This window comes from Salminus brasiliensis, chromosome 18 (assembly GCF_030463535.1).
Source record: "Salminus brasiliensis chromosome 18, fSalBra1.hap2, whole genome shotgun sequence".
In the NCBI taxonomy this organism is placed as follows: Eukaryota; Metazoa; Chordata; class Actinopteri; order Characiformes; family Bryconidae; genus Salminus; species Salminus brasiliensis.
Window position 1 is genome coordinate 9,226,973 of NC_132895.1, and position 24,555 is coordinate 9,251,527.

At 41.6% G+C, this 24,555-nt stretch overlaps 1 protein-coding gene across 5 annotated transcripts in view; it reads right to left on the reverse strand.

The window, feature by feature from the left end:
• nedd4l (NEDD4 like E3 ubiquitin protein ligase) overlaps positions 1 to 24,555 on the reverse strand; it is a 127,985-nt gene that overhangs the window by 84,428 nt on the left and 19,002 nt on the right. For all 5 annotated transcript variants that reach the window (XM_072662669.1, XM_072662665.1, XM_072662666.1 and 2 more), the window contains exons 2-3: positions 18,539 to 18,612; positions 3,413 to 3,494 (exon numbers count right to left, since the gene is read on the reverse strand). In XM_072662669.1, the coding sequence (XP_072518770.1) occupies positions 3,413 to 3,494; positions 18,539 to 18,612 (156 nt within the window). The remainder of the gene's footprint in view (positions 1 to 3,412; positions 3,495 to 18,538; positions 18,613 to 24,555) is intronic.

Below are 24,555 nucleotides of genomic sequence, written 5' to 3' on the forward strand. Positions count from 1 at the left end.
AGAAAGTTGCGTAATTAACCGCTCCTTACGTATCCTGCCAACTGCCGGATTATCTTACATTGAGTACAGTGTGAAAAAGGCTTTTGCAGAGCCGAGTCTGACAAGTCTCACAAGTAAACTCTTAAAACTAGAAGATCCTACAAGGTAATTCTAGGAAAAATAAACTTAACAGGCATAGAACCTGCTATGTCGGCAGTGTTTCTGGGGATACTATGTCCAAATGGACTCTCTGGAGCAGATAAATATGATAGACCTGAACCTATTGACACCATATGCCTAATGCCAGGCATGGGCTAGAGGGGTGTAAGCCCCCCAGCATTGAGCTGTGGAGCAATGTTCACTGGAATGATGGTGCTCCATCCAGTCCTTTTGGGATGAGGTGGTGTGGTGACCACGCAACATCCTGACCTCACTAACTCTCTTGGCACTGAATGCAATCAGATCCTCACAGCAATGCTCCAAAATGTCAAATGCCAGAAATCAGTGCATCTCTAAAACTACAGCAGAAGAGTCAATGCTTTACCAAGTCCATCACAGAGCCTTTACCTTGTGAGGATGTTTTTTAAAAAAGGTTCTTCAAGCTCACACAACTCGCTTAACCAGCCAAAAGCTCCAAACTGGACCCTTGGTTTTACTTATTTATTTATAAGTTTTATTTGAGATCTATTATTTTTACTAAGTATTAATAATTCAGCACTATAAAACTAATAAACATTGGTTCAGGGCGAGGAACTAAAGTACAAAGGTTTAAAGATTTAAAGAACTATCCATGGGATGTTCTGGTACTCTTAAATAGTCAAAAGCTCAAATCTCATCTCTTGAATCACTTAGTTTTAATTAAAATAAAATCCATTACTAAATGCCTATTAATTATTCAGTATCTAGTGTAAAAATAATCATTCAGAGCAGGAAACTGAGTTATGGGTCTACAAAGAGGACTTCAGGCTCTATCTATGGATAGTTCTGGTACTCTAGTCAAATAGTCAGAAGCTAAAAACTGGTCCCTTGAACCCATTTATTTCAGATTTAATTTAAATAAGACCCTTTATTAAGTGACTATTTTTACAGTAGGCGCTGAATAATTAATAATCATTTTAGAGCAAGGAACTGAAGCATGGGTCTACATACAGATATTCAGGGCTTAAAGACCTAACCAGTTCTGGTATTCTTAAATAGTCAAAAGCTTCACACTAGCCTGTTTTACTCATGTCTGTCACTCTGAATTTAAATAAGATCCATTATTAAGTGGCTATTACTACTACTACTATTATTATTACTATTATTAATCAGTACCTAGTAAAAATAATATTTTTAGAGCAAGGGACTGAAGTATGGATCTAAATATAGGCCTTCAGGGTTAAAAAGTTTCAGTTTATATTTAAATAAAATCCATTTTTAAGTGACTATTTTTATAGTATGTACTAAATAATTAATCATCATTTTAGAGAAAGGAACTGAAGTATGGGTCTACATACAGGGTTTAAATTTTTTTAAGTAATGGTCTACGGAAAGTTCTGGTACTCTTAAATAGTCAAAAGCTCAAAACTGGTCCCTTAAAACCCATTTATTTCAGTTTTAACTGGAGACTTATTAAGTGACTATTAATTATTCAGTGCCTAGTATAAAAATACTAATTTCAGAGTCTACATACAGGCCTGCTGGGTTTAAAGGTTTAAAGAACCATCTATGGAAAAGTCTGGTACTCTTAACTTGTCCCTTGAATCCATTCATTTCAGTTGATCAGTTAATTGAAGACCTATTATTTAGTGACAATAAATAAATTATTCAGCACCTACTATAAACCTCCTCATTACAGGGCAAGGAACTGAAGTATGGATCTACATAGAGGCCTTAAGGGCTGGCTGTTCTAAGGCACAGCTCTGAATACCCCTTACTGGCATTATTAACATCATGACTGCAAGCGCCTGCATGAACTCCTAACCTGGTCCTAGGAGCTGTAATCCTGCTGTGCTGTACATATAAATCTAATAATTCACTTTCACAGCCTTGCTTGTTGTTTATACTTTGAACCTGAGAAAGTTACATCTGTGGTGGGTCTCTTCTTACCACGGACTGGCATGATGAGAGTCGCTATAAACAGTTGGTCCTAATGGCTAAGAAAGAACGCATGAGCCTGGTGCAGTCGGTCAGCAGTGAGGACGAGTTCCCAGAGTTTCACTATGAACTCCACTGTGACACTGCGCCCCCTGCTGGTCAGCTTGTTCAGCCATGAGGTCAGGTTGAGGTGGATAGCAACCAGGCCCATTTACTAAGTACTCATAAGATTGATGTACACTATATGGACAAAAGCATTGGGACACCAGCTCATTCACTGATTCTTCCAAAATCAAAGCACATATAGCTTGTCGAGTCCCTCAAGTATTGCCAATAGAATAGAACTCTGGAGCAAATAAACATGAATCTATTGACACCATGCCTAATGCCCACCCAGCATTAGACTGTGGAGCAGTGCAACAGAATTCTCTGGAGTTGGAGAGTTGGTGATTAGGTGGGGTGATGATCATCCAGCACGACAATGCTCCTCCTCACGGCAATGCTCCTCACGGCAATGCTCCAGATTCTAGTAGAAAGCCTTATGAGCCTAATGAGCATGTGTCCCAATACTTTCCCAAACATCCTTGATTATTGTTTAGTTTGAGTTATTTAAGACCTATTATTTAGTGATTATTAATTATTCAGTAAATACTAATCTCTGAAAAAAATAAACTTACTTACAAAACTTAAATGAACCCCACTCAATGAGCATACTGAACAGCTTAGAAGCCTCCTGATTTAGTTATATCAGGTTAAAACAGGGAGAGAATTGGGCTGCCCAATTAATCAATTAATCAATAAAACTTAAAATTCATTAAAACAGATTAAAACGTACCTTCTTGTTGAATCGCCTGACGATGCATATAAATTTAAATTGGTCTGATGTCTATTATGGAAAAAACAAATGGAGCCCAGTGGACCCTCTTTACCATACAAAAATCCTATAAAAGACAGGATTTCTAAAATCTAAGTTCTTTCTCCAATAAACTATTCTGGAATCTCTGAACGGCTCTGTATGCTTAGTTAAGCCCATTTTATTGCGTGGTCTCCTTAAATAAATAAATAAATAAATAAATAAAATTAAACACCACACACACACACACACACACACACACGATTGAATTCAGCCATGAGTGCATTAGTGAGGTCAGGTACAGATGCTTGGCTTCTCCAGATCATCCCATTCTATTGGCAACTCATTTCAGTGGAGAGAGCCGTCATGTAGCTGCATTCATTCATTTGAACAGACAGACAGTATAGATTACTTGATTACTACTGTAATCAATAGTGACAGCCCTACTACAGTACACGGTCATGTTAATAAAGAAACTAAGTGCCCAAGAAGACCTTCCCTTACCTTTTTGATGGTTTTCGTCTGGACTAAGGCAAGTTCACGGTTCTCGTCGGCGACGTACAGGGACAGTTTGACATAGGGATCACTGGGAAAAGGGAAAGCAAGAGGAAGAGAGAGAGAGAGAAAGAAAAACTTGCGTAAATCCACAGTGCAGAGGACTCCGCTCCACTGTCCAAACACAACAGACAAAGATCTCTAGACAAAGATCACTGTTCTCACACCCTCTCTGAACAGCTTTCACACTCACCTCAGAAACTCAAAACTCCACTATATACATTTCTGTTTTAATAACAAATTACAGGCAATAACAGATCCTGCCTGACAGTATAATCAAAGGCATAAGCACATATATGAATCACACATATATACATAAATTACAGGTGTATTCATGCAAAATTGTTTTATTATTGATTACAGTGAGTCTCCTGACACCATACATACAGCACATTCAACAGTAGGGCTATGTATTAGCCCTATATAAGAACCTGGTAATACTATATGCATCATGACACAGGGGTAACATACATTCAACATACATTTCAGTAAAAGTGTCCACCGCATGCAGAAAACCTGTATAAAACCAAACCAAGTTGAGTTCTTATCCAATCTGAACAGTGGTAGCTGAATCCAGTACAACACTGCCACCCAGTGGTGGGGGTTTAAACACAACGCTAAATAAACCACTGTCCGCCACCAACCTTCACATTACTTTATCGTCACTGTCCAAACATACTCTTGCATTTTATAAAATGGTCATTTTAAAGAAAGCAAAGAAGCTGTTCATTTTTAATTGAAGTTTATTTGATAAAATGTTTATTCCAAGTCATTTTGGAGCATTTATATTGGCCAAAACATCATAAAATTGAAATACAAGGCTTTGATATGATAGTCAATTTGATCATTTTACTATAAATTGTAATTAAGGAGGAGGAAAAAAAAAAACATCTTTTCTTCAATGAAGTCGATGAATATTAAAAAATATTTGTGTTTATTTTTAAAGCCAGCATTTTAATTCATTTAATTCATTTTAATTCATCATGACTTTTTCCACACAATTAAAAAAAATACTGCCACATTATGCATTCTATTAAATAAAAAATAAATAAAAAAAATAAATAAAAAAAAAGAGAGACAAAACTGGACATCAAATCACCCTATTTACGCTATACCCACAAATGTGATTAGGTAGCAACTGTTGTGAGATTAGATAAGCTTTACAGAATGTATGCAAACCTTCCCTAATCCTAAAACTAACCTCATTCTAAACTCAAAGCCTAAACCGAAACCTTAATGCTAGAGACCATGATACCACCAGTGGTTGATGCTGATCCCACACAGCTTTAAAATGTGTATAATTTTTCAAAAGTGCACCCCCCCCGATCTCCGATTCAGCATTTTCCACTGATTTTGACCAGATACCATCGATACTGAAACGCCATTTCGGAGTAATGCAGCTGATGATCAGTTGAGCTTCACCTGACAGTTTGTTAACACAGCAAGAAGACCAACACGGGCATGTAGTGGAAACAGTCCCATGTATTAGTCAGCAAGTTCCATCATTTTGTGCTTCTGACTTCTTGAGAACCACCTTTCAGACAGAAATTCCCATTAGTGAGGTCATTTCCAAGGCCTGGTCAGGAAGAGTCCAGGACAATAGCAGGAAGCAGTTGTGGAGCAGTGGGACATTTCACACAGCTCTGCGTAAAAAGGCAGATGAAATACAGAGTGATGGTTTCAACAAGCCCACACATCAGCAAGAACCAGGAGTCATTAGGAATCACTATTAGTCACTTTAGCGACACACCCTAAGTGTACAGAGAACAGACACTTGTTCTTTTCCAAGTGTTATGTGTCACTCAACCTTAATGATATTATGATCGCCTCTGTGCTTCAGTGCTTTTGGGAAACCCAGTCCCAATCTAGTACACCAGAATCAGCAACAGGGCGAGGCAGTAGAGGCAATAGGGCTGACTAAAGCATCTGGAGTTACTGGTTTTAATCATTACGTTTACATGTACAGTTTTCTTTACCACCCGTCATTTCAGAAGAAACAAATAAATGATCCGACACAATGGTGTCTCTATACTTTTGTCCATATATTGTATTTACAGAAAGAAGTGGTTGCAGAGGACTAAAAAGTTGCCACTGGTTTGCATCCCAGGTCATGCTGCCTGCCATCAGCAGCCAAAGCCTGAGAGGGCACAACTGCCCTTACATTCCCCAGGTGGCGCTCTTCCTCCTCACATCACTTCGATGTGACGCTGACCGGCACAGACGTCAGCTAGCCAATGCATAGGAGTTGTGTACCCGGCGTTTTCTTACCCAGCCTGTTTGTTGCTTGGTGACGGTTTAAAAAGAGGCGGCTAGTTGCGCATGTGTCGGAGGAGGCATGTGTCCCAGCTCACCCTCCCAGTGCCAAGGATATGGTGTATCATAGGGGGAAGAGTACTCATGAGTGGGTTGGGTAATTGAGGGAGGACGACATTAGTCACATAGCTTCAGTACACAACAAAAGAAGCAAAGTATGGCCACCACATGGGTCTTTGCTGACTGACTACCTCTGGAGGCAGGTGAAAAACTCCCTAAATTATAGATTTTTTACTAAACTATTCCTTTAATTAATTCTCTGCTGATACTGATCCAACTCGAACACGATTTCGTGTTTTTCGTATCCATAACAGTTATGTTTGTGCACATGTGCAGATGCTGAAACGTCCAAAATACCATATTAATAACAAAAGATCTGCCAAGTAACCCAAGTACTGGGCTAAAACCCAAGTAGCTTTATCGGATTTCACAAAATCGGATTGAATCATTATCACAGCATGCAGTTTATATGACCGTTACACACACTTAAGGACTTAAGGATCTTAAGGTATAGAAGCCGAAGATAATCAAACGGTTACAGATTTTAATCATTGAGCATTTGAGCAGATTTACACCAGCACCTCCTACCTGTCCCGAAAGCTACCATCAAGAAGACGCTTCCTGTCATTTACAACAAGAACAGCTCACCATCATGATAGCTGCTTTGGCAGTTTCTCTAATTACTAATCCACACTGTGCTAATGCTGACTCAGAGTAGCTTCACTTATGCACTGCATAGTAATCATCACAGTCAGCTCAGGTTCCTACACAAAGCACTATTCCTGTATATTGTAATTACGCTGGATATGGACTATACAACCACAGTACAGCTTATATACATATACAGTATCTGTACAGCATGTGTGTATCTATAGACACACACACACACACACACACACACACACACACACTATATGTTCAATTGTTTGTGGACACTCCTGTGGAAGCCTATTGCTTACCCAGACGCACATACAGTTTGTTTAGTCCCTGTAAACATGAGCCTACTGGCACCATGCTTAATCCCAGGCGTGGTCTAGAGGGGTATAAAGCCCCCCAGCATTGAGCTCTGGAGCAGTGGTGGAACGGTGTTCTCTGGAATGATGAATGGTGCTTCATCCAATACTTTTGGGATGAGTTGTGGAGTTGGGGGTGAGGTGGTGTGGTGATCATCCACCATCCTGACCTTTGTGTGGGTGAACCACACTGAGCATGGAGACAAAGAAATCAAAGCAAAGAAATATGAAGCTGTGAGAACCAAAAGGGATGAAATTATGGACAATTTTAAGGCTACAAATCCATCTTAAATGCACCCGTGTCCACTGTGCAAAACATGGTTGAGAATTCTACAGCGCCTGGCACTGTTGCTAACCTACCTGGACGTGGATGGAAGAGAAAAATTGATGAAATGATGCAACAAATGATTGTTTGAATGGTGGCTAAAGAACCTCAATCCACGTCCACACAATTTCAAGCTGACCTGCAGTCACAAGGTACAACAGTATCAGCTCGCACATCTGAATGCAATGGGGTGCTATGATGGAAGACTCTGTTCACACAGAGGCATTCAGTTTACCCAATCTCTATAGAAAGTTGGCTTAAACAAACCTCCACAGGAGGTCACTGCACTGTGATGGAAATGCAGTGGTGGAGCAGCATGGTGGAGATGCAATGCCACAGGGCCAAAGAAATACTACTATTCTTTATTGTCTACTACATCTGTCTACTGCAAATCAGCCAGAAGCCCCCGTCCACCAGTTTTAAATCTAAAAACAGAAACAGATTTCCTTCAAAGCTTCTTCACACGTGAAACACTGATGTGTCATGCTGGCATCCTCACGCATTCAAGAAAGCCTGCACTGCATTCGTTCAAAGCAAAATCTAAAAATACAAAAGAAAGGTTTGTGGGTTTGAGTTGAACAAGCAAACAAAAAAAGGTCTGTTTTCTAAAGATAGCCTGCCGGGGTCATGGGTCAGAGGAAATGCTGAATTAACTAAATTCCAGCTCACTCACTCACTCTCCATGAGGGTCTGTTGTGTTTTCCTATGAGCCAAAAATCCCACAGGCGTCACACTGTCGTACTGAGAAGCAACAGAGGGACGTACTCTTAAAAAGACGATATTGCGTTTCTCTCATGCTACCAATGTTGAATCTTAAATATAAATTATAATCAGCAGCACCAACATTCAACAGCCGAGCTCTCTGCAGCGCTCAAATTCAGCAGCCGAGCTCTCTGCAGCGCTCAAATTCAGCAGCCGAGCTCTCTGCAGCGCTCAAATTCAGCAGCCGAGCTCTCTGCAGCGCTCAAATTCAGCAGACGAGCTCTACTCAGTGCCCACATTCAGCAGCACCAACATTCAGCAGCCCCAACATTCAGCAGCCAAGCTCTCCGCAGTGCCCACATTCAGCAGACAAGCTCTACTCAGCGCCCACATTCAGCAGCCGAGCTCCCGCCAGTGCCCACATTCAGCAGCCGAGCTCTCGCCAGTGCCCACATTCAGCAGCCGAGCTCTCGCCAGTGCCCACATTCAGCAGCACCAACATTCAGCAGCCGAGCTCTCCGCAGCGCCCACATTCAGCAGCCGAGCTCTGGCCAGTGCCCACATTCAGCAGCACCAACATTCAGCAGCCGAGCTCTCCGCAGCGCCCACATTCAGCAGCCGAGCTCTCGCCAGTGCCCACATTCAGCAGCACCAACATTCAGCAGCCGAGCTCTCCGCAGCGCCCACATTCAGCAGCCGAGCTCTGGCCAGTGCCCACATTCAGCTTTTCTATAGTTCACTCCAGTAGTTTTATTAACCCCTATAAAGCCTGAAACATCGAGGAAAATGTAAAAATAATTGGTCCGAAAGTGAAATAAACATTTTGCATATAGGACTTTTATTTTGTATTATATTTGATACAGTTGGAACTTACTGCACACAGCAGTTTTCTTTTAATCAAACAAAGAAAACTACTGTTTAACCCTTTTTGCCATCAACATTTTTAAATGTTCAAACTTCTGCACCTGTCTGTATTTTTCTGGTGCATGCAGTGCACGGATAATCCACCAGGAGGCAGACAACAGGCATCTGATTTTGTTTTCTTATTTATGTAATTTATTAATCATTTAAAATCATTACATTGTTATTTCTATATTGAAAAACAATTTTAAGATAAAAATAATTATCACACTGATATTGCAGAGGTCTAATGAACTCATACTGTATAAACACACATCTGTGTAACATCTGTTGTGACAGAGTGCCTGAGTTCTTCTTCTTTCTTCATTATTAATCATTATAGAGTGATGAGGGCCCATCTGTAAAAGTACTGAATCAACCGAGCACTTTCTCTCACTCACTGGTGGAGGGTGCATTGGAGGACAGCAGCTGAAGAGCTTCAGTGAATAATTACGGTCTTCACCCACCCCTCTGCTGGTAATTGGCTGTTTATAGCAGGCCTGAGATTTTTTGATTAGGCCAATGCAACCTAATGGGCTAGTGTGAGCCAGCAGAGCTGTTATTCTCTTAATCCGCCTCCTTTTCTGTTCCCCTCTCCCTCCTCTTCTTCTCACTGGGTCTCAGCAGGGGAGAGGCGCTCCAGCACGGTTATATAATCAGCGGAGAAAAGAAAAGCAAAACAATGTGATGACGGATGTGTTTATTGTTTTCCCAATAAAACAAACAAACAAACAGCCGCCGGTTTCAGTCAGACCCTTTAAATATAGACCTGGCCATTCTGGCATTTCCCGGCCTTCACTCCCGCTCAGGCAGAGGGCAGGAAAACGGCGCAGACACGACCTCCACTTTCCCGCCTAAAAGAGCGCGGCGCCGTTACCATGGAGACGACCCCTTTAAGATCAGCAGTGTGGTTGTTGTGTATTGTTTGGGAGTACAGGAGGAGGAGATGGAGGGGGAAAGTAAAGGAAAGAAGAGAAGAGAATACTGGCTCATCATAACAACACTGGCCTCATCCGCCCTCTACTGTGCACAAACACACACACACACACACACACACACACACACACACACACACACACACACACACACACACACATGCATGTGTGTCCATGTACACAATGATTTTAATCATTACTGCAAATGCCTGAGCACTAACGTGTACACACACACACACACACACACACACACACACACACACACCCCTCATTAGCTAATCATCAAACTTTAAATGAGCTGAATCAGGCGGGTGAATCAGAGCAGAGAGAAAACACTAAACTGTGTCCCGATCTGAGCTTTAATATTAACCCAACCCATTTTCTGACAGCTAAGAGCTGCTCATATACACCATATGTCCAAAAGTTTTTGCTGACAGAGCTGTGCAAATCTACACACACAGCTTCTCTAGTCCCTGTAGAGAAGTACTGCCAATAGAATATGATCCTGGGACTGGAATGATGGTTGGTGCTCCATCCAATACTTTTTGAATGAGTTGGGGAGGTGGGGATGAGGTGGGGATGAGGTGGGGTGGTGATCATCAAACATCCAGACCTTTCTGACACTTTTGATGCTGAATGCAATCAAATTCTTACAGCAATGCTTCTCCAAAATCTAGTAGAAAACCTTCCCTGGAGAGTAGAGACAGTTACTTCAACATATGCAGGATAACTGATTTCAGAGGAAACAGAATGAGCAGGTGTCTCAATACTTTTGTCCATATAGTGTATAACCTGCTTAACCATATTTGTGCAAAATCCTGTAATATTACTCTACTGCTTCAGTCCACATGTTTTTTTACCTTCACAATTCTTCAGGTTTTGCTGATGAATGTTTCATAGCTGTCCATGAGGGGGTGCGCAAAGCAAGCTTTGTATTTACAGCAGTGGTGTGAAAGTGAATTAAATTCCCTGTAGGGGGAGTCCTGTAGCCAAAAAAAATCTAGTTGGAGCATAATGCTGCTTTAAGGCAGAGACAAGTCCAAGACTGGAGCTGTACCCTAGGTAACACTCACTGACATTTTAATAGAGGACTGTGCAACGTAAAGTACCGCCTCATTAAATCTCTGAGACCACATGGCAAAAGGCTCATCTAGGCCAGTGTGCTAAACCTTACTCTTAAAAATGATGGGAAAACTGGCACGTCTTGCTTCTGGGCTCCCCCTATAGTCAGGAAGCGGAATTTACCCTTTGAGCCCCACCTCTAAAAGAGCACGCTTTACACATGCATTTCTGGACAAGCTGAAACAGAGAACCCTCACTGAAAGCAAATGATTTGTGGACTGAGGAGGTGGAGTAGGTTTTTATAAGGGTTTACACAAATATGACTGAATATATGACACAAATACGGTTACGCAGCATTACACAGTGCTTACAAGCCGCAGTCGCAGTTATTTCCAGTCACACAAGCCCAGGATTCCAACTCTATAAATGAAGAGAGACTAAAATACTGGAAACTGAAGGTCAGATTACAGTTTCAACAGATTTTAAAGCACTGATCAAATCGGAAAAAACCTTGAAACCATGAACAGCTTATAGAGTTTAGCTCAGAAAGGCTCAGAAAAGCAAGCTGACTGGCTCTTTTTGTTGAAGGGAGGGACTTTATCCGTTAACAGAGGCCATGCTGAGTGTTACGAAAAGTCCCATTCATAATTCACACAGGGTTTTTGGCCCGGAACAGCAACAATAGCGATGCCACTCTCCCCATTACCAGGAGTGGCCAATAAATAAATAAATAAATAAATAAATTAAAAACATCAATAAAAATATGCTTATTAAAGCTGGCAGCATTTAAACTTCTGATGGGCAGCGTGTGGAACACCAGCTCATGAAGCACGTCCAAGTCAATTTACTCATTAGCTGGCGGATATCAGTCTTGTTCATCAGACGTGTAAACTCTTCGAGAGGAAGAGAGGGGCCTGAACATGATCCGCCCATTTCCCCTCCTCTGAGACCACTCTGGTTACACAAACAAAAGCTGCACTCAGGCCTACTTCTCCAGGAGCTATGACCGAAACTAGCCAAAATTAAATTTCATGCTGTGCGCCATCAAATAATGGGCCTACAACAGACTTTTCAAGCCTCTGCAAAATGCACCGAAGCGAGAATATGCCTGAACAATTCCTCAGCCGCCAGAAAGTCCATTTGGAACGTGGGTGACCGTAAAAGGACGGGCCAGGAGTGAAGCAGCTCTGCAGATCTGCTGTAAGATTTATTATGGCGTCAGCGCATTGCATCATCCACACAGTGAATTGCACCATTCACCCAGCTCCTTTTCAGCTCCGCTATCATTCTCTGTGAATCCATCAGAGGAGATTTCCCTTCATATCTTATTACAACTCAATTCAGTTTAGTGGTGCTTCCTACAACAGACACTGCCCCAAAGCAGCTCGTCCAGAAATGTGGGCGCAGCCTCCGTTGGGTGTCGCCGAGGGTGGCAAGTAAACTCCCTAAAAGAATGAGGAAGAGAGACTACTAATAAAGACCCATGTTAAACTAAACTGGCTTTTTTTAAATGACCGTATGATAAAGCCTGTTAACACTAATTACTGTCCAATTGAAGTTTATTCAATATATGGACAAAAGTATTGGGACACTTGCTTATTCAATGTTTCCTCTAGAATCAAGAGTAAAATAAAATAGTTTATCCTGTTTTTGTTGAAGTAACTGTCTACTATCCAGAAATGGCTTTCCACTACATTTTTGCATTTAGCATCAAGAGCGTTAGTGTGGTCATTCCCAACTCCGCCCAAAAGCACTGGATGGAGCACCAACCATTATACCAGAGAACACAGTTCTTCCACTGCTCCACAGCTCAATGCTGGGGGGCTTCTTACCCCTCTAGCCCACACCTGGCATTAGGCACAGTGCCAATAAGTTTATCTGCGCCTGAGAGTCCTATGGGCAAAACTTCTCTACAGGAAGTAGACAAGCTGTGTGTGTGTGTGTGTGTGTGTGTGTGTGTGTGTGTGTGTGTTTCTACATCTATATAAAAACTGGCTGCAGAAACAGCCCATTCTGAATTTCATTATTGTTGTGATGTGAGAAATGAAGTGAGTACATATTTCGCTGACACTTTGACACTATCCAAGAGCAAACCATGGTTCTGACCCGAGTTGGAAATCATCTGCACCTCCAGGTCATTCCCAGTGGGCTGGAGTGGTTCTTTAATTTGCTAAACTGGTGCAATCCTCGATACGCATTTTCTCCATTTGGTAGCTCTATCACGCAGCACTGTCTCAGTTACAGGCCTGTAGAAGCCCATGCTATGATACACGACAAAGCCTACAATTCTTTCATCTCTAACCCATCCAAACCAACTCAACAAATCAGTCTCCAAGGCCTTCACAATCAGAAGCAGGCGCGTTAGATGAGGAAAAACTCTAACTGTGCCACAGAGGGCTCCTAAAGGACTGGAGCAGACTAACTCTGTCTGTAAATATAGTGGGACAGTGTTTGACACAGATCCAAAACCTAAACCGGCTGCACAAGAACCTGAATGTGCAACATTCTCAGTTTTCTCACTGAACGCAGACAAAGTGAGCACAGCCTGGAAATACTCTCGAACCTGTATTTTCTTTGGCATAACTGAACAGTGAGTTTGATACATGAAGTCAAATATATTTCTTTAGCCCTTTTTACAACTGTTGTTTTCACAGAACAGCTTTACACGATCAGTAATTAGTAAAAAGACAAGAAATCAACAACATAAGACCCCCAGTGAGCAGCCAAAGGCGACAGTCAGAGCTGGAGGATGAAACCTTGGGAGGAACCAAAGGGGTCCCACCCCCCTCTAAACAGAAATGTATAAATTATCGATACCGAACCACCTGAACTGCTCAGGTGTGCAACATATTCATAATCCTAATATAATAATCACGGTGTAGTAGAACTAAATACCGTCATGGCAGTGATGGTCCGAGTAATGAGAGTAATGATGGTTACTAGTGGTAATATTAGTAGCGGCAGATAATTACGAGTCCATATAGGTTTTACGTGGCCATTAGGCAGGTAGCAGTGGTAGGAGGCTGTGCATGGAGGTGACAAACCGTAAACCTCAAACACTTCTCTTCATTCAAAAGCAAAACAAACGCAAGTAAAATAGAGATGAAAAACTGGTCAATCCCAAAACCCCCAAACTGTTATGTAACAGTCTTGACTCTGCCACAATTTACATACACCCAGCCCAGGAGCAAAAGTCTTTCAAGACTAAACACAACGGCTACTTCGGGAAATATGGAAGCCAAGCTAAAACTAATAGGTTAAAAGCTAAAGAAGCCAGTGATGCTGTGGTTATTCTGATATATTCTCCAGCAGCTACAAGCCAACACTAGGCTGATTGACATAAGCACTCATCCGGCTGTCCAGCATGAGGAAGTCTCTGGAGCCTGAAAATGCCAAAAATCCAAGGCAACTACAATTTCTTGAGCTAGCTAACTGCACACCAAGCCAAGAGGAAACCGAGGATAGCAGCACTGTTAAGTAAGACTTGAGAATATTTACAAAATATAAGATAGCTGCAGTGCTAAGCTAGGCAAGGCTCACAACAGCCTCACAAGCCCTCCAAAGTAAAAGCATTATGTTTTATTCTGAGGTAAAAGAACGTTGAAGGTTGGAAATAGGCTTGTAAACCCACATCTTTTACATACTTCTATACAAACAGTGATCCCAAATCAGGTAGGTAAAGGTGCACATATTAACCCTAGTCACCACCTCATTTGCTCTAGAACCTCACCTGTAACGGTGACTGGCCCTATTCATCACCTCATATGTTCAAGGCTTCCCCCATAGCATAGATACCCGTGATTGGTCCTGATCACCACCTCACTAGTTTCGAACACTTCCCCGGTCACTGTGATTGGTCCTGGTCACTACCTTGTTCACTCTGAGACCTCCCTATAACTGTGATTGGTCCTCATCACCACCTCGTTGGGTCTAAAATTGCTGTCTGGAAGGAAGGACCAATCACAGGCACAACAGTCATCCATGGCACTGCTGCTTCCCAGTTCACGTCTTAAGTTTAACCCGGTAGGTTTGCTGGTCTTCTTGTTGACCGCCTCATTGTTTTTCGCCATTCATAACGAAACATTTATAATGCTATTATTAAAAACAGGAGATATGCAGATAGTTCGTCTTCAAACAATGAGGTTAAACCCAAACATCTTTTAGCCACCAGCAAACTAAAGCACAGGTGCACATGGGTTGAAGTGTAACCGTCAGACCCAGCTTTTGTGAAAGGGTTGTTAATTGTTAAGCTTCTTTGTTTTTTGTCCATTTTCTGAGAAAGGCACATTTTTAAGAGAGACCGTAAGAGATTAACACTCCTCCACTATCACCAGCCGTGATGTTTTGGTCACAGAACGTTCCAACGAGGTTAAAGGGCAAAGTGCTAGAGTGCAGTCCAAAGTCAACAGTCAGGATTGTGAAAGACCACAGCGAGCTCAAATCAGGGTTAATTACTAAGCACATTTGATCATAAATCCCAGCGAGGCCCAACAGCAACATGTTTGAAGTTTGGCATTAGAAAGTCAAGGCTTTAACCACATGGGCCTCCCTCAGGGCAGGTACTTGAGACACAAGTTATTTCACTACATTTTAACATACTGTAGAACCTCTGAGGCAAAAAAAATCAACTGACCCATGAACTGAGTGAACAGTGCTGGATCAGTGGTCCAAGTTTAACGCATTACTAGCACTGAAAGATCAACAGCTCCGACTGATCCCAGCTTCACAACCTACAAAGGACTTTGATGAATGCTGAGTAATACTGATAAACAACAGTACCAATCATCGCAGTAGCAGCATAAAGTTCACATTAAAGGTGACTTAGAATGGAAAACTGTTCAACTCAGCATAGCTGAATAACAGGCCTCAAACACTGCTGTCTCATCAATGAAATGAAAATCTGGCAGAAACAAAACTGAGCCAGAAAACAGACCAATTCCAAAACCCCAAACTTACATACACCCAGTACACTAGCGAAAGCCTTGAGTGCCACGGCTGCAACAGGGTAAAAGCATCAAAAAAGTCAACCCTAGCCAAAACAGGGGAAGAAGGCCTGCCGCGAGCATCCCCCCTAGGCTAAAAGCTAACCCTATCCAACTGAGGGCAACACTGCTTGGACAAGGGCCACCGCTGGTATCGATGCTAGCCTAAATCTCAAGGTCAATCTTAGCTGAAAGTCAACTCTAGACGACAGAGGAAAGCATTTATGCTAAAGCTAAGGCTGAAAGCTAGCCCAGCCGGTAGATAACTGCACACCACACTGACAGGACACCATAAGGACAGCATCATTAGCTATGCTGTGTGGCTGCTGCAAGCTGTTGTGTAGCCGTATTCCAGCCAATACAAGCTTAGAGGCCTCTAATCTTACTCAAAATAACAGGGTGGTAAACAGGCTTGGAAAATGATAGCGGATCTTTTTCTTTTTTTTTTTTTTTTTTGACCCAAGTCACATACTTACTATAGTTCAAAACAGCTGAAAATAGTACACAATACACACCAAGCACTCACTTCCACTGTCGAAATAAAAGTGTTGTACACTCTTCACTCAGTCATCCTGACAATACAGACAGGAAGTGTAGGGGTATGTATAGCTTCTGTTGTTCTGCTGATGACATCAGGCTGTTTTCTACTGAGCCGGATTCAGCAGATTTCTGTCTAGACGTCACAGCCTCTGCAGCTGAAACTTCCCCTGACCCGATGCAGGCTAACTGTTGCGAATTAGGAAGCATTCTGCCCAAAGGCAAGTGCGTATCTGCAGAGGAGCTTCTGGAAGTGAACCCTCGACTTCTCTCTGACCCAGCGATCTTCAACAACTTCAAACATTAAATGAAGTGGATGGGATTAAAGGTTGGGTTACATTTCCCAGATTCTCTGACTCTTTACTCAGATTCATTTTGTAAGCCTTGCCAGCCTACAAAATACACAGTGAAGTGTGTAGGTGCACACAACCAAGTTAAAGCCTGGATGATGATCACAGTGATATGCGAACAAGCAGCAAAGAGTAACATTACATACATCTATAAATATATTATTGATTACCAAAATAGAGAAAAATACTATAAACTATAAATATCTAAAAAGCTGGTAATGCAGAATGGTTGAGCAGCAGATGTGGTCCCACTTCTAGGGATTTGAGGAATAGTTTTTTTGCTAAGTGGTTGCTATGGTACTTCAGGTTTTTGCTATGGAGTGGTTAATCAGCACTTGCTATCCCAGGTGGTTGCTCTGGTGTCACAGGTAGTTGCTAGGGGGGTGGACAAGTGGTTGCTGTGGTAGCCCATGTGGTTGTTTGGGTGTTACTAGTGTATTTGTATCACCGTGACAGTACGTGACAAGGGTGCACAAACCTTTGCATCCCATTCTTTCCAGTGGGGAAAAAAGCTCATCAAAAAGATCAGACCAAACAACCTGGAGCTGGAATGGTGTGAAAATGGTGTAAAAAGGAACCTATTAATTAAAGAACTCAATTTTATGCGCTTGTCATCTATTAAAATGCTAAAAATGATCCCTAAAACTGACCAGCAACAGCGCAGTATAGAGGATACATCATCCAGTCCAATCTTAAAATAGCTGACTTCATTAATATAGTGTATGCCTAGTGTATTTAACAATGTATAGCTTATGCTGCACAGATTTTACAGTTACATGAAACTCTCTCTGGGTCCATTTGCATATATTGCACCATACACACACACCCACACACACACACAGGCAACTCTGAAGCAGTTAAAGTTAAAGTTATACACTCCCACATGCCGAAGGCTATCAGCCAGTCGGGTGCAGCAGCAACTATAAGGAGCTTAACTCTGACACTGCTGTTTACACACATTTACAGCCTGTTAGTAAGGGGTGGGGCTTTAAACAAGGATTACATGACACACAGACACAGAGAATTGGTATCGGCCTTTAGTACTATGCTTGAATCTGGTGCTGATTAAAGTAATGCCATAATATCAGCAGTTTAGTGGAACCAAATGAATCAGTTCAATCATTTTCTCCAGGAAATGCTTCCTGCCAAACTGCCAATACTCTGACATCAGGCACACTCGCCTCTATAAACCAATCATCATCAAGTACAGGAAGATGCAGCCCACATAGGTGATCATGATGGGATGTAGGGACCTTGGTCAGGACTTTCAGATTTGAACACGCCAACAGTCTACTTTTCGACTCCTATTAAAGCAGCATTATGCAAGAATTGGAATTTTGTGCTCCTGGGCTCCCCCTACAGTTAAGGAGGAGTCACACACTAGAAATACTGTCCTGTAACAGCACATTCACACTGCGTGATGAGATCCAAGTAGCTGTGTGTTTCCTGCCTGTGGGGAAGGAGAGTGTTTAAGTAGTTTGAGCCTCATAGGGTGCTTTCAGGGCTCCCCCGACAGTTGAGGAGATCATTAGATCATTTAGATCATTGCCGTTGATACAGATCAGGTTTCTTTGAGTCAATGGAGCATCAACATGATTCTGAAGCTGTTATTTTAGGGTTTGATTAACACAATGTACATCAAATAAGGAGCTTTGATTATTATATTTTGAACCTTTAAAAAAAGGTAAATTTTTGTGCAGTACTTTTAAACTATAGAAGTTTTTTATAGGAAAATTTGAGCAGCCAAAGTTTGAAGGTTTTAACATAGGTATCTGAAAAGAAGTAGCTTTGCGATGATATCTCTAATAGACACACGCACACAAGCCCCAAGTTGGCTCGGAGATTACTGGTAAGGCAGCAGGTGCAGCAGGTGCATTAGTGAGTGTGTGTGTGTGTGTGTGTGTGTGTGTGTGTGTGTGTGTGTGCTCTGTAGGTATTTCCTCAGACCCTTCTTACCTGGCACCGATGATGTCCTTCTTTGCCAGATCAATGCCTGCAATGACCTTGACGCGAAGGATACGGGATTCATTCTGCAAAAAAGCACAGAGGGAAAAAACCCTGCATCAATAAAACACTCCCAACAAGCATGGAATAGACATCGCACACAGCTGTCCTCATTTAAAGGGACAGTTTTAGCAAAAATAAAAAATTAATTAATAAAAATATATATAATAAAATATATAATAAAATGTAGTCAATGTTGCAACAGTGTGTTCGACTTTTATTTTAATGCACAAACTATCAGAATTTCTAGCTGAGATTAGCTGGGAAACAATCACTTTTTTCCTTTGGCAGCAGAGCTCAGACACCTCTAAAGCCTTTCTAAGGCTGGGTGGTGTTTTCTGCTTTCTGCTGATGAGAAGGCGTTTTTCCCCTCCCTGGTTTTTCACACCGGCCTGTCGATTCCAAGTCCATTTTTCAGTTCTACCCACGAAACGTCACACTGCACTGATGCAAGCACATTGCCGCCTAATCAAAAGAATAATCAGCTTGTGATTGTACTCCGGCTCTGTACTGCTGGGAACTTCATTTCTGGCATGTATGGATCCTGCATTGCTCAACCAAGCAGAGCTCCTCTACCACACAACCACACACACCCACACCAGAACACCTCTCCTCTAAGCCTTTTCCTGTCTGTCCCTTTTTCTCCCTTTCCATGTACAGTCACTTCCATTAGTATTTGGACAAAATATCCATGAAAGGACAGAAGTGAGGGAACGTGTAATTCAAGCTGTAATTCAAATATATTGGTTTTATAAATTATTATTATTATTACGCACAAGACTGAACACTAAAACTGACACTATTTTTTTCTGCAGTACACATTGAGAGATAAAAAAAAAAAATTAACGATTTTCAAACAGATTTGACCTGTTAGTCAAGTCAATGATCCAACAGGTCATGATATTAATACTGCAATTAATGTCAATGTGCACAAGATTAAAGTCAAAGTCTTCAAGAATTCAAATACAGAGGGTTTACGTCAAACCACTGGTAACACTCAAGAACAGAAAGGTCAGATTAAAAGCCTGCCCAAAAAAAAAAAAAAAAAGGAGTTTAGGACTAGGGCTGGGCAATATGGTAAAAATACTATATGATGACACAATTCACAAGTCATTTTTATGCAACATCTGCTGCACTTCATCTAATTAAACCAGTCTAATTACACCGTCAGTAATGAAACCTACAGCTGATCAGTGTTTATTAAGCACTAACAGTCTCCTCCATATACTTAGAAAAGCATAGTTATCACAATAACAAAATTTATCACAATACAATAAAATATGGTCATATTGCCCAGCTCTACGTAGGACAGATAAAATCAATATTAACTTTGGTATGAAGAAGGAAAAGAGGGGCTCATGATCAGAGGCATACCACATCATCTGTCAAACATGGTGGAGGCACTGTTATGAAGCCAACAAAACTGGGTCATTACTGGCTGTTTACTGATGTGACTGCTGATACTGAAGAGAAAGGAGGCTGAATTCTGAAGTGTGTAGAGCTGTACTGTCTGCTCAGATTCAGTCAAACTCTACAAAACTGGTACGGTGAATAATGGCCCGAAACAGACTCCGAAAGCAACCCAAGAGCTTCTTTAAGCTCACCTGACCTCAAACCAATTGAGCCGCTTTTCACTTACTGAAGGCGACTGCAGTAGAGGCCCGGAGAAGAATCTCAAGGGAGGAAACTCAGCATTTGGAAATGTCGACGGGTTGCAGACTTCAGGCAGCGTTTAACTGGAAAAGGATTTGCAGCCACGTTTTAAAAATAATCCTTACATTTATAAGTACGGTAGTTTGTCCAATTATTTTTGAGCCTCTAAAAGTGGAAGGAATGTAAAATGGTTTAAATTCAAATCTATTATGCAAATTTTAATCACTGTCCAAATACTTATGGACTTAACTATACATATCCTCCTCTCATTTCTCTCCTTCTTCTCTTTTCTTTCTCCCTCTATGTCGCTCTCCTCGATCCCTCTCCAATCTGACAGTCTTTCTTCCAACTCTCTCTCTCTATTCCTCCCTCAGTGTTCTTCCTCCAACAGGCAGGTGGTTATTTTTATCTGTGCGCACACACACACACACACACACACACACACACACACACACACACACACACACACACACACACACACACACACACACACAGTGTGCGTTATCGGTCCTCCCAGCTGATATCAAGCCAGAGTGAATGAATACGGCTGTTGTGAAGAAGTCCTGTATCTGGCCTCAATAGCACTCCATCTGAGGGACATTAGCCTACCTGTCATAAACGGACAGAGCTACTCAAACCGCACTGAAGCTGCGGACCCTGTGGATCCACACGGCTACTGCGAGAAATCCATACGATAGCAATGCATACAAACAAATCGCAGTGAAAGTCCTGAACAGCTCAGCAGGTTAACGCAGCGTTTATGGAGGTCATTATCTATTTGCCAGCATTCCAAGAAGGTTTATTGCACTGAACTTCCATGACTCTCCATGATCTCAGCTACGCTGGAGTGTAGCACGCTGGAGGTCTGAACGTGAATGCTCATAAACTCCACACAGTTTGAAGTAAGTGTGTGGTAATTTAGCTATGCAGTTTGCTGGATGCTAATTGTTGGGTTAGTGCCAGTGGGGAAAGTGTGTAATTCATCACACACTTGCCTCAAACTGTGTGGAGTTGCTCAGTAAGCTCTGCTTATATGGTTTTCACATGGGCTAAAAATGACTTTTTAATAAATTCAACAGAATTTACAGAATTATTTAGCAATAGTATACATGCGTTACATGTATAAACATGACAATTTTCTAAGTTTACATATAGAATATGCCATACATTTAATTAAATTAATTTTCCCTGTATAAAATCATTAGGAAAAAGTTACAGTGTCGGAAATGTATATATAAATGTAAAATACAAACTGCACACACTGGTGCAGTGAACGGCACAGTGGCTAACACTGTGTCCCTTTAAGTGGCATATTGGGGTTTCTCTCAGTGCAAGAGCACACTACAGCCTACAAGTGGTTCCCAAATTGGTTACATGTCTGTAATAGAGATGATGTGTGAGTGAAAAACCTTTACATTTGTAATATTAAGACATAATAAAAACAGACATGCTTGTTTATGGAACCTTTTCATCATGGTTCTTTTATGGTATCTCTCAAAAAACAAATTTGAAGGACCTTTGATTTCTAAGATTCTAGTGCAGTATGGTCTAATAATCTAGTAGATTCTAGTAACTATGGTCAGAGAAGATGTGATCTGCAGGGTATAACTCTGTAACACTCATATGGGGCGCTTCAAAAATGAGTAGTATTGTCCACAGCTTGAAGGGCTTGAAGCTTGAAGTGTCCGCCAATATTACAATAATCACAGGGTCTCTATAACACACACACACACACACACACACAGATTGGGGTTCCTCACAGTGTAGGAGCACACTACAAGTGGTTCCCAAATGATACATGTACATGGGGTTGCGATCCTAAGACCTAAAAAACACAGGAGTCATATTTAACAAGTTAAGGATTCCAGCAACTCTGAGTAAGGCCTTTCTAATCACAGGACCCTGCAGTACCTTGTTCTAACACTAGGTGCAAATACAGACCTTCTGACTACAGGACTAAAACTAAGGTTTGTGGGGAAAGTAATGTAAAGGCTTTTAACACATCATTAACCGTCATACAACATATGAGAGTACATCACTCTGCCCAGTATAGTGAGTATCAGACAACAGCAGACCTAGCAAAGACAACAAACACTGCATAAAGGATGATCACCATTGGCCCTAAACACTAATCAGTCCACCACTATACTCTATACAATAGCAATACACTGAGCATGGACATGCAATTTTGAGCGGAAAGTAAAAGTTGTATGCGAATGGAAAGCAAAGTTAGAGTGTTTTCATTCATGAAAGTCCGGAACTGATCAGATTTCATTCGTCCACATGAAAAGCCAGGTGTAAACACACCAGGTGGGATGGGATTACAATCAGATGATCCTCTGGATCTCCTCCACATTTAATAATAGTGTAAACAGAAAGCATTTTCTGTTCCAAAAGACTATATCAACGATATACTTGCTTGCATCGCAATAAACAAATGTGTCACGATTTATCGTCACATTGCCCAGCCCTAGTTCAAACCAAGCTGAAAATCCGAAGGTCTGAAGTAAACAAGGCAGGTGTGCAAGCAGCCTAATATTCTCCTGGTAGAGACGATCCCATCTGTAACTTAAAAACCGTGATGCAACCGGAACTGTGCATTTTGTGGTCTGTTGCACCTCTAGGCCAAACCTTTAAGGCTACATTCTCCTTCCTTTGTAACGAACTGTGAATATACTGCAAATTGCTCTGAAGAAGAGCATCTGCCAAATACTGTAAAAAAAAAAAAAAATTAGGTACATGGTGGCTGATTCTAAAGTTGCTAAGAAAAGATCATATCTCTCATTCTTCTGTCTGCTTCACAGAGTCCTACTTTCATACAGAGCTGTTCATTTCCACAGTGTTTGCGCAGTGCTTGCACAATCTGGACCTCATGATACGCAATGCTGCCTTCGCTGTGGGTGAAGTACAACTCCCTGACTCCCTGTCTCCCTCCCTCCCTCACTCCCTCACTCACTCGCACACATATGCACAGGATGCACAATATCAGCAGACAACCAGTATTCTGATTATTCTGCCACAGATTGTGATACTGTTTGTTTATTAGAAAGTAGGGGAGAATTAGACCGACACACAGACAGGCAGACAGATGTATTAATGTATGATGTATTAAACAAATGTATTACGGAGTTTAAGACTTCAGAGCTGTGAAGGTGCTTCAGAACTGAATCTGGATAATGTTAACATTGATCCCCATAATTCTGCTGACAACCATTGCTTGGCCAAATGTATAGTATCGTCCACAGCTTAAAGGGCTCGTTTCATACTGAAGTCTCTGGCAATATAAAGCTATTACAATAATCACAGGGTATCTATAACACACACCCAAACAAACACACAGCAGGGTATTTTACAGAAGCATCCATGCCTTTCTTACCATGAATCTAGTGCACAATACAGCCCAGTGTAGCCCACTTCAGCAGCTCCCTGGGAAAAAAAAAGTTGCTAAATCCACAAACTGGAGTGAGGAAAAAATAAATAAATAAATAAATAAATCCCTGAACAGCTACAACTGCCAACGCTGAAAGTTCCCAGCTAAGCTGTATCGGCCTCCCAGCTCTCCGCTAATTACAGCCCCCCTCCCTCTTCCCCTTCAATCCATCCATCCGCTAATAAGCTTAAGTGAGGTGGTGGCTCCCGTCCACTTCACCGCCACTGGAGCACAACGGCAGGCGGTCAAAGGGAAAACTGCAGCTAAAGAGCAATTCTACAGCCCTCTCTCTTTCTCTCTCTCTCTCTCGCACACACTCTCTCTTAAACAGATTTTATTAGGTTAGCCAGTCCAGCCTGAGTGCTGCATTCTGATTTAGAGAAAATTTGGCGAAATAAAAAAAGAAAGATGACCATCATTGCACTTAAAAGGTCCATGGCCTGCATTTCTCGATCTTGTGTTTTTCCTCTAAAGTCCAGTTATGACATTTGAGTGGGTTTATTAACCAACGACAGTCATAATACATTTAACCCCCCCCCCCCCATTTCTTTATCCAACCGCTCTTAAGGCCTTAGATTTAAAGTAACATTACGTTGCATTTTTACATTCCAATAGCAGTCTATATCGTTCCTATTGCACTTTGTAATTTTGGTGAAGCAGGCAGCACTTCCAGAGACAATTCTGTATCTCTCAGCTTGTCCAGAAATGCAAGAGATTTAAGGTCTCAGATCATAACAGCAACATAATAGGAATCATTAGGTAAGGCCAGATCATGCAAATTTGAAAGCTTTTTAAATAATCAAGAATCAGAAGCCATTGGCCCATCTGAGCAGCTGCCCAACACTCATAGTACAATAATTAATACCCATAGAGCAGGAAAAGGGCA